The sequence below is a fragment of the Aptenodytes forsteri genome, unplaced genomic scaffold (genome assembly GCF_000699145.1).
Source record: "Aptenodytes forsteri isolate BGI_AS27 unplaced genomic scaffold, ASM69914v1 Scaffold216, whole genome shotgun sequence".
NCBI lineage: Eukaryota > Metazoa > Chordata > Aves > Sphenisciformes > Spheniscidae > Aptenodytes > Aptenodytes forsteri.
In genome coordinates this window covers 373390-389769 of record NW_008796114.1, presented here as the reverse complement: position 1 = coordinate 389769, position 16380 = coordinate 373390, and the positions used below count along the sequence as shown (strand labels likewise).

Genomic DNA, 16380 nt, shown 5'->3' with positions numbered 1-16380 from the left:
CGCCGCCGCCCGAGCGCTGTGTGTGTGTGTCCGCCCCCGGGGTGTGGCGAGCGAGAGGGCGCTGGCGCCCATAACCGCTGCTTGTACCTTTCAGCCTGAATTTCAAGGACCCTGAAGCGGTGAGAGCTCTGACGTGTACCCTCCTGAAAGAGGATTTTGGGCTTACGATTGACATCCCCGTGGAAAGGCTTATTCCTACCGTTCCCTTGAGGCTGAACTACATCCACTGGGTGGAGGATCTCATTGGTCATCAGGATGCTGACAAGCAAGTCCTTAGGCGAGGCATTGACATAGGTACTTGCAAAGGCAAAACGTTCAATTCGTTATTTACTGTCAAGGAAACTAGCTGATAAAATTTGTTACACATCTGTAGGGGAACGTGAAGTTTGAGAAACAGAAAAATCTGAACGGTGCTCGCCATGGTGAAACGGGCAGTCTGACTCCACTGGTATTTCATTTGGCCTCTTGGTGGGTAGGATTTCTCTGCACAAACACAAGAATGGCCACAGCAGGCAATTATTTGGCTTTTCGTGGCCTTGAACTCTCTTGAGTGTAGCTTTGTGTGGTATACAAAAATTATGCTACTAGTAACGCAGGCAAAAATGTCATTCTAAAGGAATTTTTAAAAAATGATGGCATTTTTTCTCAGTCTTCTAACTAGTGAATTATGTTACATTAGCAATCTATTAATTTTGCTTTTGGATGTCTGCATGAGAGAGTTTGTGAGTTGCATAGCAATATTCTTCAGTGTTCCTTTTAATAAAAAAAAATAATCTGTGGTTTCAGGTGTATTTGAGAGACGAATGATCTGTCTTTTTTAAACTTTGTTTTTTTTTTTTTCCCCCCAGTGCAGATATTTTAATGAGCCTAGTTGTAAAAGAGACTTAATTAGAAACCAAGGCAAGTACTGGCAGAGCTGCCTTTTGGTTGTAGATGGTCAAAGATTTCCTGTATATTGTTGAAAGCAAAATATTTTTTAAACTGGACTGAACATCCACAGATGGATGTCACACGTCTAAGAGCGTTGTAGCTTGTTCAGTTTCAATATCTGGATTATTAGCCAATGTCTGGATTAAGCAGTAGATTAATTGTAAACAGTTAATTCAGCAGATATGTGAATTTATTAGATGTACACTGATGCATATAATTTGGTTTTCATTAGAAATAAAAAAAGACAGTCTCTCTAGGAGAAAGGAACTATATGCCACATACAGATAATAAAATTGGCATTTGGATTCTAAATTGTTGATGATTCTATATGAATTATTTAGAAGGCACCTGCGATGGTACATTTGAATTTAGTTCACATCTTTTATTTTTGTCAATAGAATCTTCCTTTACGATTTCAAAAGCTTGTTTTTGAAGATTGTTTTGTGCTGAGAGAAGCTGGAATTTCCTTTTTAACTTAAGTTTTAATGCTTGACATTAAAATGCTAAAGTTATTGACTTCCTCAAAGCTTGGGTTCAGTAATCTCAGCTACCATGCCAGTTTTTTCATTAATATTTTCTTGGTGTTTGCTAGCATGATTTTGTTTTTTAATGGAATTTTTTAATTCCTGAAATTTACTGACTTGCATTTTTAGCTGGATTTGTGATGGATACAAGGTTTGTATCATCATGTGGTGTGTGCACAGCTGCTCTCCTTTCATAACTTTTAGACTTGTTAGCCAGCTTCTATGCATTTGATATTAGGTAGCATTTTTGAAAACAATTTCTATGAACTTCATCACGGTACGTGGCTAAGTAGAAGCGATAGATCCTTTTTAAGTCCTCCAGCTACTGTAAAATCTTCAATTTGAGTTTGCAGTGAGCTTTGATGTTCCAACTCTGAGAAAGCAGTAAGTCATCCAAGAGGAACGTTACAGGAGTGCTGGAAATAACTGCATGCTTTTGCTTACTGACAGACATTGTTGTTTGTGTTTCAGTAAGTCAGTATAACAGTAGACTCTCTATATCTCTGAACTCAAGTTTGGTGGTGGTGAGATGTTTTTCCCTTTTCTTGTATCCACTCACTTTAATCCTAAATTTGACTGTCATTGGTAATTGGATCACCTAGATATACCATAATTATGAGAAGGAATAATTTTGTGCTAGCATATATTTCTCTTTGTTACCAAGTGTTTATCTGTGGCTCTTTTTTCAGATATCTTAATTGGCAACCCTGTTTCTTTGATCATTTGGGGCATGAGGGAAAACCGGTCTGATGGAACAGAAATGTTGGGTTTGGGGTTTTTTGTGGTTGCTGTATGCATCAAAGTAAATTATTTGTGGTAGATAATAGAAAAATGCAGAAGAAATCTATTTGTGAAAAATGCAGAAGAAAAATCGATTTGTGATAGTGGGTTTTTTTGTAAAAACAGAATATATTTGGCTTTCACTATATAAATTAATCATTGTTATGTAGAAAAAAAAAAGCTTAAAAAAAAGTTGATCATTTACTAGAAAATTTATTCCAGTTTATGAAATTCTTTATTTTGTTAAAAGTGCATCTTTGACAATGCTGTATTTCAGAATAAGAGGATAAAGTTCACTAAAGGACTTTAGAGTAGTAGATGATCAGTAATCAGAGTCTTCTTGAAATTAGTTCTTTTTGTTGTAAAAAGTACATAGTTAGCAGCCACGCTGCATATAACACCAGAGACTTGTTTTACTTTTCTCATGGCTTTTCACTTCTGCAGGGACAGGAGCATCTTGCATATACCCATTACTTGGAGCAACTTTGAATGGCTGGTATTTTCTTGCAACAGAAGTGGATGATATGTGCTTCAATTATGCCAAGAAGAATGTGGAACAGAATAACTTGTCTGATCTTATAAAAGGTGTGATGTAATAAGGTATTTAGTATCATACAAATGTTGCGACCTATTTTTGCCATGTTCAGTGGCATAACAGAATCCATATTTCTGCCAAATACATGCTCAACTGTTTACTGAAGCAGAATGTTTACTAAGGTCCGTGTATGCTTAGGCCAGAAAGTCACAGCTTGTCTAGAATGGGATGTGTGGTTAGAGAACTATTCTACTTTATGAAAATCTGAAAGTTAAACTTCACCCTGGGGTGTTTTTTCCTCTCTCTATATTCTTTGTTACTGAAGTATTTCTTGGAGTTCGTGCTGTTTCTGCTGCTAGCAGACCTGGAGTGCTCCCCTCAGGTAATTTTCATGACACTGCCACGTATAGGTATCTTGTACGGAGAGAGTCCTTCGTCCTCATTTCTGAATTGAGGTCCTAACAATGCCTGTGGTAGTAGTAGCAGTATGCCAGACTTGGTCTGTGGATAAGCTTGGAAAATTTTCTGTAGGAACTCAGTATACTAAAAAGCAGGTCCATTATTCAGCTCTGAAATAAAAACTTTAGTTCTGCTGGAATTTGGAAGCATCCTTTTTACCAAAATGATGTTGTCTTGGTCCATCCTCCATGTCGATCTTGAAGATCCAGGACTTGATGTGGAGAACAATGACAGTTTTCTGTTACTTCTGCCATCATAGGATTTTTAGTGGTGTGGTGGTGTTTCACTGTGCTGGAAACACCTCTGGCAAAGGAAAATGCCTCATGTGAAGCTGTTGTGCCAAAGGTGATAAGCTGGAGTAAATGACTGATTGCTGGTGGGCAGAGCCACGGGCAAGGGAGTACCACTGGTGGTACCCATAGCCGAATGCTGCCTGGGAATGATCCACCCTGTCACTTTTCAACTCCTGGGCCTGAATTGTTTAGCTAGAGCTGAGTATACTACTGTAGCTAGTAACTTGTTTAGCAAGGCATTTTGGAGTCATATTAGAAATCTTTCTATACCTCTGGTTTTTTTTAAAAAAAAAAAAACAAACCATGATTTGTATCGTGTTTTAAGAGTCTGTCTTGAAATTTTTGCCAAATAGCTTCATTTGGAGATCATGTTGGAATATAGCCTTTGTTTTTCTAACTTCAGTGAAAACAAATAATTCAGTGACAGTAAAAACAGCAGTAATGCAGCAATGGTTTACTAGTTGCATCACAGCTGCTTTCTTCCCGGGGGAAAAAAAAGTAATGTTTTTTGGCTGAAAGTGAAATACTGTTTGCAGTAACTTTCTTCCAAAGGGAATCTCTTCTGTGTGCAAAACAGAAACTGATAAACCTGGGGATTGATTGTAAATGCTAAAAAAAATTACATGGTGTTCTGTTCTATTTTACTGGAATGGAATGATGGCTAGAATTTGTCTGCTGGTATTTGAAAAAAAAAAAAAAAAAAAAAGTCAGTACCCTGTATGTAATGGTAGGTTAAGAGATTTTCAACAACTTGGACTCTGGAAGTTTTCAAACTACTTGCAGGGTAATTTAGGATTGCTCTGCGGCATGATTATTACATTGTTTGCTTCCTGTTTGGTTTATTTGCTTTCTTATTTCCAAATAAAATCTCACACTGTCAATTAAATAGCTTGCTAGGTAGGTGGAATGTGGTTTAACAGTGCTATGTCTTTTAACAAGTTCTTTGATGTCATCTTCTAAGTAACTTTACAATAATTTTAGAAAGTGTGTACAATAGACCATGTGTTACTGCTCAGATTAACATAATCTTTTTGCAGTTCTGCTCATCTTAGCCCCGTTGTCTGCTTTCTCTACTGTAAAAACTAATCCCATGTTTTTCTTTTTTTTTCCTTTTCTTTTTTTTCCCCTCCTCCATAAAATTGAAAAGGGTATTGCTAACAAGAAAGGCAGTGAAATACTCGATAACTGTGGGCTGGATATTTCAAAGCATTTATATAAGTAAATGTCTCCTCTGTGTGCAACAGCAACTGCTGTGTTGCCCCTCAGTGCCAGAAGTACGCACTGTGCAGCTTCTGGAGACATTTAGTGATTTCTTGGAAGAGTGTAAGCTGAAAACAATCAGTCCAACTGATGTAATGCCTGTCTGAAGAACTTTTGGCTTTGACTGTGATGTGTAATCGTAATTAGTAATTTGTATTTAGTAATCTGTAATTAGTAATTACTAATTTTATTAGCTTACCATTTTTAATGTTATAAGGGGAGCAGGGGAACAGAAATCTACAGAGATAAGAAAGCGTCACACTTCAAAGTCAACAATTTTAAATGTGAAAAACTTAATATAAAGAGAAATGCTAAGTGTTTAATTTAGAAATTTAAGATTATAAAACAGCGAGCAATGTGTTAATATATTTTTAAAATGAACTATCCTTCTGTTCTCGTAGGATTTAAAATTTGTTTATCTCTTGACTATAAATTTCTGTACTCTGAAATGCTTGTGACTTACAGAACTGCAGCTTTAAAGTTAGTGGGTGTTCTAGGTATTATTCTTGCTATTTATAACCTGAGCTTTGGTAATTTCCTGCTACCCTAACAATTTTGTATTCTTAGGATGATGATAAACTGTAGTAGTAAATGTTAGGAAGAGAGGTGTGCCTTCTGCCTCCGTTCTAAATACCTTTGTTCTATGTGTGTTATCTGTGAGTTGCAGGACTGGTAAAGTCTGCAAGAAGTCCTGCTTGTAATAATCTTTATACATGCTTTAACTGGACTTCATCCATATTTAAATTCCTGCTCCTTGGGCTGGAGTTCCTGTGGTCTTCAGAAGACATGTGACAGGACTTGACCACAATTTCCAAGGGAATTATATAGCCTTTGAGGAAAGACAGTGGAGATCTACGTCAGATGTTTGCCTTCATCCTTGTGATGGGTAATAATAAGTTGATGGACCCTAGTAAGCAGAAGGTTTGTCCAGAAAGGAATTCTAATCCTTTTCCTCTGTCGTGATTCTTCTAAATCGTATAAGAGTACAGTTCCTGTGCAGGATGCGTAGTATTGCTAACACAGTAATCCTGTTTTATTGTAAGATTAGATTTAAAGCTAATCTTGGGGCTGCATAACTTCAGTAAAGATAGCTTTATCTTAGTCTTCCTCTTTCTTAGCTTTACACTCTATAAAGACCAAACAGCACATTTTCTTGACTACAATTCTAGAATTCCCTATCTTAAAAAAAATTGTGTAGACTGGATTTCTTTTATCTCTGAGGAGCTGAGGAGCCCATGAGGTGATTAACTGACACTTGTGTTGATTTTTGGAAGGGCTTAAAGCGAATTTGTAGTTGCATCAGGGAACTCAGTATAACTCAAGTAGTTCCTATTGTTTTAAACAGACTCATGTAATTCTGCTACTGTGTATCAACATACAAGCTGTTTGTATGCTAATCCTTAACCTGAAGTCTTTATTTGCATGCTGATACGTTACTTTTTTTTGTAGAACATATTGTTTAGAAAGTACAGGGTTTTTTATACAATATATTGTTTCAAGAAACACTGAAATGTAAATGGCATGCTAGATAAAGTGTGAAGTTCCTTACTGACCAAATTCCTGTTTTCTATTAGTGGTTAAGGTACCACAGAAGACTCTACTAATGGATGCACTGAAAGAAGAATCTGAGATCGTTTATGACTTCTGCATGTGCAACCCCCCCTTTTTTGCCAACCAATTGGAAGCAAAGGTAAGCTAACAAACTAAATGTTGTGTGTACTTCAGTGTTCAGTGAGTGGGAGGGTAGCAACAATTTAACCTCTTCCCTTGGGGAAGGTCAAGTGGAAAATCCCAAATCGTTATGAAATAGCATTTAAGTCTTCTCCCTCCCCACCCCCCCCCCCCCCCCCCCCCCCAAAGGACTTTTGAAAAACTTAACTGTTACCCTTCCTAAAGTGGAGGATGACCTGTAGAATTTTTTCACAAGTTCTTACTGTCTTAGAGAATTAGTTTGGAAAGTAGACAGCTAGTAAATCTGAAATCAAGTGCCTGTTGCATAACAGTGGTACAGAGGAATTAGTTTCTGGCATCGTACCTGTCTGTATTTTTTGTTTCCTTAGTGATTTAGGCAATATCATATAGCTCAATTCTTGCAATATCCACTGAATATAGTCAGAAACTTAACTCTGTAATATAGTGCAGTAGAAAAAAGATTTTAAGTGTTGAAATTAAACACTATAGATTGTAATTGTCTAGATGTATGTAACGAGCATGTCTTACATGTATTGGAACCACATATTTCATATTGGCAGGATACTGATGTGTGACAAGTAACTTACCTAAGTTTGAGATTGTAGGGAATTCACTCAGTTATGCTTATTTTGAATGTATCTTTGTCTATTATCCATGGTTCTGATGGGGGGAGGATAACTAGAGGTGGTGACACTTGCTACCCACTAAAGATTGAGGCAGGAAGCAGTGTACAAAGCAGCCTAAGATTTCATTAAATGTTCATCTCAAATGTTCTTTTTTACCCAGGGAGTAAATTCTCGAAATCCACGGCGTCCCCCTCCCAGTTCCGTAAATACAGGAGGGATCACAGAAATCATGGCTGAGGGGGGAGAACTAGAATTTGTCAAAAGAATTATTCATGATAGTCTACAACTTAAAAAGAGGTTACGGTAAGTGCTTTGTCCAGTTAAAAAAAAAACCCACCTTTTATCCGCCTCTTTGGCGGAAATCACATGAAAATGATATTTTAAGTAAGGAAAGTAGCTGTGGTCCAGTGGTATCTGTTTGGTTTGTTTAATGATACATACACATCAGTAATTAGTCTCAGTTTATGTAAAGTTAATTGTTCCTGAGCATGAATTACAACTCATTGTTGGAGGTATTTAAAGGCAGAAGGCAAAAAAAGCCTGTACCAGTGACACTTGTAGCTTGCAGCTAAATTAGCACACATAACTTGCTAAAGACAGTCAGTGTTGATTCTTAAGGGCATCTGGTATGGGAGGATTTATGACATTGCCTAGTTATCTGTTTTAGGTAGTTCCTGTCTTTTCCTGGCTGAATTTTGGTAACTTGCAGCTTTGCCTACTAAAGGGCACTGTGGTAATGAATGCTATCTTGAGTGAACATAAGCTGCAACAAAAACCATAGCGAGACCTTTGTTTGAACACGATAAACAGATGGCACATCTTCAGTTTTTTGACTATGAGACTTCCCTTTCCCCAGTGCTGTACACTATTTCTCTAGCTCTTCTGGAAGATTCCTTCAGGTTTTTTTTAATATGCTTCTAAAACATAGCTGCCAAAATTTTATGTGTTTATTACCACAGCTTCTTCAGTGCTCTAAGCAAAGGAAATACAACCTGCCTTTTATACATTCAAGAAGTGTTTTGGTTTTGTTTTGTTTAGACCCTTCTAAGCAGAGCATTGCATTAGAATCTCATCTTCATCTAATACCAAAATTTTTTTCTGGAATGTTTGTTTTCTAGTAATGGGCCTGAAAAAATGAAGAATACATTCAGTTTTTGGAAAAACAAGACAAAGCAAAACTGCATATGGCTCTGCTAGAAGTGCTTCTGTCTTGTAGTGCTTTGAAGAAAAAAAAATTGAGAAAGTTTGCAGAGGTTGCAATTTCCTAAATGTTGAAACTTTTTTTTCTTTTATTTAATGTCCTTCCTTTCTTTGTCACCCCCCAAATCTTATAAAATATAGAAAGGGGGTAGAGAGTGTGCTAGAGTGATAAAATAGAGGTTTTGATGTTCAAAAGTGATTACAAGCCAGAAGAATTAAACTTTTGAAAATTTTAGTACGTCTTTTTTGTGCCAGCAAGGACACTGAAAAATGACTGGTATTCCTGTCAAAGTTTGTAGGTAGAATGTTATTTTAGGCTACTTGACATAGACAAGCTTTTAGGTGTGTATGTTCTTATTCATGTCTAAAATAAATGCAGTGATTTTTCAAAACTAAATATAAGCTGAAACAGTTGTTGTGAATTTAGTCAGTGATACAGTGGGTGAGGGGAGGCAGGTCAGAGAGGAAGTGATGGTGTATATTTTAAATGGTCTTGCACTTACAGCTGGATGTTTTTATCCTTTGTACACGTTCTTTCTGATATGTAGTGGTTTTATTCCACCAGTGTAGTTTCCACAGGAGCATGTGGTGTACAGTGTAATACACTATGATCTGTAAAGCACGTGTATACAGTTGAGGACTTAATTGGTTCTGTAAGGTAGGGGCAGGGGATGCATCTTTGATGACTTCTGGAAATGCAATAGCAACATGGTTTCTGGTTCTACATGGTGTGTGTAGATCCAGGGTAAACTTGCTTTTGATAAGTTGCTGTTTGACGACCTTGAGAGGAGTGGCCAATGTAGTAGAGAACTGACTAATGTTACTCTCAAGGCAAGAAGTCTTCGCCTTGAAAAGGCGATGTGGAATTATGAGGAATACGTCATTCCTGTATTGCTCCTCTTGGCAACACCACTCCTCTAGGAAAGAGGCGGGTACCTCTTGATCTGATAAACTTATAGTGTAAGACATAGAACATACCCACATGCTAACTGTGTATCATTTAGGAAAAATAAGCTCTGTTGTATTTGGGGGGTAGGAATGGTTCTGTTCATGTTTTTGAATAAACTACCTTGGAGAATCTGTTACAGAAAGAACAGTTTACTTAAAATACTGTTTCCTATTTTGTTAGAGATAAGGTTTGGCAACTCTGTCAAAGGGCATGAGTAATGAACTGTTAGTAGATAGAGACTCCCTTGGGCCAGGAGATGATCTTGACTTATTTACCCCCATCCCCACTTCAGCTAGGAGTCGCAGGTTCAGTATTTTGTAGTTTTGGGAAAGATGTGTGTTTTAGTTTTGCCAGAAATTTTGGGGTTTCATTTAAGTATTGCTGCATGAAATTCTGTTTATTGCATTATGCAGGAAGAAAATTTAAATAATTGTCCCTTAACACCACTGATAATACTTTTTTTTTCCCTTAGTTTACAGTATATTTAATTTGTGTATGTAAGCAATTTAAAGTGCTTGCCTTCAGTTTAGATGCATACTCATGAGAAAACTGTCCCTTGATAACCGGGAACTCTAATTTTCATACTTCAAGACATTATATTTACGAATAAGCTTTTTGGATCCAGTCATCAAAAAAGTATGGAAGAGGGGATTGTAGAGCTCGAATAGTAATTTACATGAAGACCAGAGGTGTAATGTTTGGAGATAATGAAGATGTGGAGCTGAGTGGAAGGATAAGCTTCACCAGAAGCGGGAAAATAAATTTCTTTCCTTTTTTTTCCCTGTTTGTTTCCTCATGAAATATGGGTTAGGTGATGGAAACCTGGATAACGAGTTGTGAATGAGCAGAAGTGATAGTCAGTATGTCTGCTTCTGAGGCACAAATGCTTGTCAATAGTTGAATATTCCTTTTTATTCTGATTCATTCTTCAAAGAAAATGGAGAAATTGAAACAAATTATTGTAAGCGGTAACATCTTCCACGTAACTAAAGTCACTCTTTGAAACAAGATTCTTGGTTGTTTAGGTGCTGTTTCAATAATAGTCTTAACGTATTTCCTAAAAAGTCGAAAAGATTCCCCTGTCCAGTCTATCTTTGGGCCTTCTGTTCTGATTCATGTTGTACTATGTCCTAGTCACTCTGTTTAAGAGTGTGATTTTTTTGTTGTTGTTTTGTTTTTAAATCTCCTATTGTTCTTGCAGGTTTCTGATCCAAGTAGTTCTTTCTGGTAGTTGCCATTTTCAGTTGATCTGCATTTGTAAAATGCTTCGTTAATGTGTTCTTTGCAGATGGTACAGTTGCATGTTGGGGAAGAAATGTAGTTTAGCACCATTGAAAGAGGAACTTCGAATCCAGGGGGTGAGTTTGTATATAGTCCATGTATATCCTGTGTATGTTCTATAAAAGATATACTATGCTCTGATGCATGTGGGTAGTTATTATTGAATTGTTTTACTGAGTTTTTATTTACGAGAAGAAACTGCAGTTCCTTGTTAGGGAAGCACTCAAAGCAGTTGACATTTAATTATTGTAGATTCAAAGCTGATAGATAAGTAGCACATATTGTCTCCAGATTTTTGTCTTTATCACATGTAGAAGCATGTCTTCGTCCATTCTAGAACATCCAGGGTTTCTGCTTTAAAATAGCTTTAACAGGCCTGTTGTAAAAAAAAAAAAAAAAATTCTAGCTCTCTTTCCTCTTAGCTAACGTGAGATCTAGCAATTTGGTTGATAAAAGAAATTGTAACATTATTTAAGTGGCAGCATTGTTTTGTTTGTGTTCAATTCTGGCACCAGGTAAAATTGAACCTTGTGCTACTGTTCTCATGCAAGAAGTCTGTACAGAGGACTTTTTTACGGCTTTCAGGAGAAAGTGTAGTCTTCTCTTATTTCCATACAAAGAAAGTGATTGTGAGATCTGTCTTTGTATATGGTGGAGAGTGGAAGGAAAGAGAATGCATGGTGAAATCAATTCCCAGAAAGATGAACTGGATGCCATAGGGAATCCATAAACTCAATGCCAAAAGCAGATGCTGAGCTAGGCACAAAATTTCAAGTATCTGACTTTCTTCCCTATCCTTGAACTGTTGCACCTCAGTCTTAGTAAAGTGAGAGAAATCCTTGCAAACCTTGCACAGGAAAGCTGAGGTTCTCTTTTGTATTTTTCTTGAAGTTGCCAATTTCATTTTGTTCAGGTTTGTAATCTTTGTTGTATCAGAGCTGGGAATATGTTCGTTGTAACCAAGCACATGCTGTGTTGTGGTTCAAGTTAGGATGCAACATAAATGTTCCAGAAAGTCAACTTATTGTTCAAACTGTCTTGACATTTGCTGTATTTATTGGAAATTTTGATAGAATTAGGAATCGAAAGGTGGCAAAAGTTCTAGGATAGAGACACCTTTCCGTCTCTCTTTTGAAGGCATTTCTCAAAAGTAGCAGATTTTTTTCCCCTCCCGCCTCCTTCTATGCAGACCTGGGACTTACGCTCTGGAGGTGATGATAATTCAGAGTGAGGTGGGATGGTTGATATTTATCCTTGCTAGTATTTAGCACATTCTCCATACCATACATAAATGCCTTACAGCATCCATGTGTGGAAAGACTAGACAACACTAACACTTGAGTTTTATGTTTAAAGGCAGTGTAAGTTCAGCCTTTTTTTTTTTTTTTTTGTGCAAATATAGAGAAGTGTTTCTGGGCACGTTTCTGCCACCTGCAGGCAGGTGAGTAGTTTGGTTTCCCAGCCTTTAGTTGCCTTTGTTCTGTGTTCCTTTGCTAGAGCAATGGGTTCAGTATTCAAATGTGGAACAGGAGCAGGTTCTGAACACAGAGAAAGGATGTGCTTTTTGCAGAATCAGAGTGCAGATGTGTGCTGTAGGTGTGCTAGATTGCTGCACAAAAAGGGTCATGTTGTGTGTTGCTGAACTTGAAGCTCTGAAAGGGCATAGACATGGCAGGGCAGAGATGGGAAATCGCGGGCACAGGTAACAGGCTTGGCACTGACCAGCTTCAAGTGGCACTGACATCCATGAGCCATGTCAGAAAGAATCTCCATTTCTGTCACGAGAAAATAACTCTATGCTAACTTTGTAATTTTTTTAAATTTGAAAATATGTGCAGTAAAACAATATTGTTTATTAATATGAAACGAAGTTTTGTATTGCTTCTTTGCATAGGTTCCTAAAGTTACTCACACTGAGTTCTGTCAAGGACGCACCATGAGATGGGCACTGGCATGGAGTTTCTATGATGATGTACAAGTACCTGTAAGTAGCTTTATTTTGGTTTGCTTGTGATTGTCTGTGCCTCTTATTTCAGGAAGGGCCTAATGAGCTGTAACTACTGTGAAACAAACTGTTCTTCTTCAGACGAACATTGGATGCGCTGGGCTATATGGACAGTGGGATTTCTTAACTGGCTGCCAGTCTGTTAGCAGTTGTTACATGTGATTCATGAATGACCTATGTTTAGGGAGAAAAAAAGAAGCTTGCGTAGGAACTTCCTGTGGGTTTCAGTGAAAGTAAGGGTTGCTTGTAACATACTTCAATAGCAATTTAGTAGTATTAAAAATATGCTAAGTTTGGGGCTAGATTTGAACTTTAAGCTTCCCTCTGAGAGCTTGGTTTTAATTTACCGTATAGATTCTGTTACCAAATAGGTATGAACATGTCTAGCTCAGACTTGCCTACATGAATGTAAGTGGAGCTTGTTCACCTTAAATAATGTGAGCCAGTTGCTTTTTTGGATCCAGATGTACATATACTGTAAGATAGGTATAGACAATAACCAACCTTATAGAAGATGCGAGTAAACCTTTGGTGAACTTGGATTAAAATGTGGCTATTAGCACTTGACCTTTATTCCCAAAAGCAGCCACACTTTCTCAGCTCAGAGAGCGCTAATAGTTTGAAGGAACCGATGAAGCTTTTTGCCTGACGTCTGAAGATAAACTCCCTCTGTCCATCAGGCTAGCATAAAGTGCATGATCCTGTTAGCTGTTTTTAATCTAAAACTCTTTGCAGTGAAGTGAAACTCAGGCCGTATCAATGACCGTTTAGTGGCTTACATTATACTCTTAATCCCCATGTCTTCTGAGTACAAAAGTCATCCCACTAATACTGCATAGCTTTGTAATTTTTTTTTCTTTCTTCTAGTCACCTCCCTCTAAAAGAAGAAAATTAGAAAAACCCCGAAAACCAATTACATTTATGGTCTTGGCTTCTACAGTCAAAGAGTTATCCATCAAAGCTGCAGCTATGGGCTGGGATGCTGTAGAAGCTATTGCTGTGGTTAGAGCCTGGGTAGAGAAGATTCTCACTGATCTGAAGGTACAGTATAAGTATTATATGTTAAAACAATATCCTACTTGAAAGCATAACTGTGAGAGGATAATATGAAGTTCTGCTGTTTTCTGCAATAGGTTCAGCATAAACGTGTTCCCTGTGGAAAGGATGAAGTTAGCCTGTTTGTGACTGCCATTGAAAACTCCTGGATTCATTTGAGGAGAAAGAAACGAGAGAGAATAAGGCAATTACGAGAACTTCCTCGAGCTTCTGAAGATGTTCTGCAAGCAATGGAAGAGGAAAAAAGCAGCCAGAAGAGTATGAGCAACAATTCAGACTGTGAAAACCCCAAGGCTGAAGACTCTGAAACGGGGTTTATGGCACCTGATGAGGATATTCACTTGACCACAGGTGACGAGCTGACGGAAGAATCTGCTGCCAAAGAAGAACACAGTGAGCACGTGAAGGAGGAGGAGACAGAAGCAATGCAGGCAGAAACGTCACTTGGCAAAGGTTCCAGTAATGCAAAGGAGGAACCTTGCCCTTCAGAGGAAGCTAGCAATCTGACAGTTGAAAAAGAACAAAGTCCCAAAGAAACTAGTAGATGTTTTCTCTTTAAGTGTTTAATGAATGTGAAGAAAGAAGGAAATGATGTATTAGTAGAAATGCACTGGGTTGAAGGACAGAACAGAGACTTGATGAACCAGCTGTGCACGTACTTACGGAACCAAATTCTTCGACTGGTTGCTAGTTAGCCCTTTATTCCTACTTTGGTAAAGTAAGTCAGTCGTCAAATTTTGTAAATGATTTTTAATGGATGAAAATTGTTGGTTAGCAAAACCTGTTTTTTCCCCTTAAAAAATGAGTAAAGTGGAGATTAAAGTCCGCTTTGATATTTTAAATAGCTTTTCCAAAGCTGTAAGGAGTACATGAAGTGTACTTCATTGGACATGAAGTGATGGGGAAGTAACAGATTTTGTGCTGCAGCTGCAAAACTACATGTTAAAGTGAGACATGTCTATGCTGTGAACGTTTCAAATATCAACAGTGCTTATTCTGATCTTTTTTCTGGTGCAATAGAATTCTATATCGTTGCTAAGTAGACATCTTTACTGAAATATTTTCTTCAATATTTTTTCAAGACTAATGTAGGAAATGGTTAGTCTGCTGTGGGAATTGTTTTCTGCAGCGAGGAGTCTTCAGCTAAGGATTTAAGTATGCCTCTCTTCCCTTTAATGCATTTAACCTTTGGTCTATGGAGTGGCAAGATGGATACATCCTCTAAGTGTCAATTCATTAAAATAATCGCTTTAGAAAAACCGTGTGTTGTACTTTTCTGGTGTTTGGGCTTTGAAACATAGAAGAGCCTACTATTAGCATCTGGTTTTGTAAACTTTAACAACAAAATAAGCTCTTTGAGCTGCTTGGTTTGAAGAGGATTTAACTATGTTGACTGTTCTATTAGACCATTCCTTACACTGATTCAGGTATAATTGTCTGAAATGACAGCAGTATTCTTAAAGGATTTTGCTTCCATTTAATCTTAAGAGATTGCTTTAATGACAAGAATGAGAGCGTGTGCTCATCTTTGTGGGCCAGAAATTTCTTATGCAGGACAAAGATGGGTACAGAAGCTTTAGGCTGTTGTGAAGGAGGACAACTGGAAAGAAGGCTGTTGCTTCCACACCTGACTCCCTGGTCCTTTTTACCACCAGCTGTTTTCCCAGTGTTTCTGGGCCAATGACTTGTTCCTGTGAGAAAAGAGGCTGTGGGACATGGGTCTTGGGTGCCTCAGAGAGGGCGCGTGTATGTGTTTGAGATTATGAGCACTGGTACTGTTTCACATGAAGTCAGACGCCCAAGCTGCGATCCATTTCTCTGTAGAGATCTACGGAACATGGAGAGAAAGTTTTTCTGAGAGTGGAGTGTGTATGCATGTGTTACCCAAAATAAAAGATGCACTCCTGATGGACAGAAGGAAATACTGCGTACATTCATGCTACTGGAACCACTTTGAATGTTCAGCCTTAGTTGTCACGATTTCTGGAAAGATTAGTATGTTTTCTTAAGTTGAAATTAAAAGCAACTTAGAAAAGCCTTAATTTCCCCCCTCTATTGTTAACTGTTGTATATCATGCTACTTAGCATTTCTCCTGCAGGTGACGGACAAAGACTTGCATTTTTTGGCTATTGCAGAATTTTCACAGAACTGCTTCTGATATTCACGTCACTGGGGAGAGATGAAACCAGCCCTACTCTTTTAGAATCTGAAGAGGTTATTTTGACTAGCTGAGCCATTAAAAACAGAAAGAAAGGCTCTTTGTCCTTTGTGCTGTTCCCTGTTTATCATTTCAATCTGTCTTTCTGCAAGGATGAAGAAGCTCTACAAGGTAAGCCTGTGTGCTTGTGGCATGCTTGTTTTGCTGAAGCAGACTGCATTATGTTGCTTCATTAATTACCTATCTTTCACCTGTACAACACGAATAACCTACACTCCTGAGTGTTGCTTAAACAAAGCCAGGTATTTTTACAAAGAAAACCAGCAGTCTGTGATTTGGGTGACTGTTTTAGAAGTTCAAATATTGTTTTGGCATTTTATTTAAAACAAATGCTTTGACAAAGGTGAGCGTGGCACTTGGAAGGCTAATCCTGTGTTGGGAAAGAGCAGCAATTAAAAACTGTGATTGGTGTGTAATTGCAGAAGTAGCAATCCCGAAAGGGTTTTAAGTTACACGGGTGTGCAGCATCACCAGACGTCTCGGGCATGCCGGGGTGTCGTGGGTACCCAATTTGCTGCGGGAACATCCTCCAGCCTCGAGCAACGCGGCGGCGACACCGCTCCTGCCCTTT

The 16380-nt window shown here is 38.0% G+C and overlaps 1 protein-coding gene across 1 annotated transcript; it reads left to right on the top strand.

Annotated features, from left to right (window-relative positions):
* The first annotated feature begins 98 nt into the window (after positions 1–98).
* Positions 99–14849, top strand: METTL16 (methyltransferase like 16). Its single transcript, XM_019474113.1, has 8 exons — positions 99–294; positions 2679–2819; positions 6356–6471; positions 7260–7402; positions 10537–10606; positions 12424–12513; positions 13402–13575; positions 13668–14849. Exons 2-8 carry the CDS (start codon positions 2759–2761, stop codon positions 14283–14285), a joined length of 1272 nt encoding a protein of 423 aa, XP_019329658.1. The 5' UTR covers positions 99–294; positions 2679–2758; the 3' UTR covers positions 14286–14849.
* The last annotated feature ends 1531 nt before the right edge of the window (positions 14850–16380 follow it).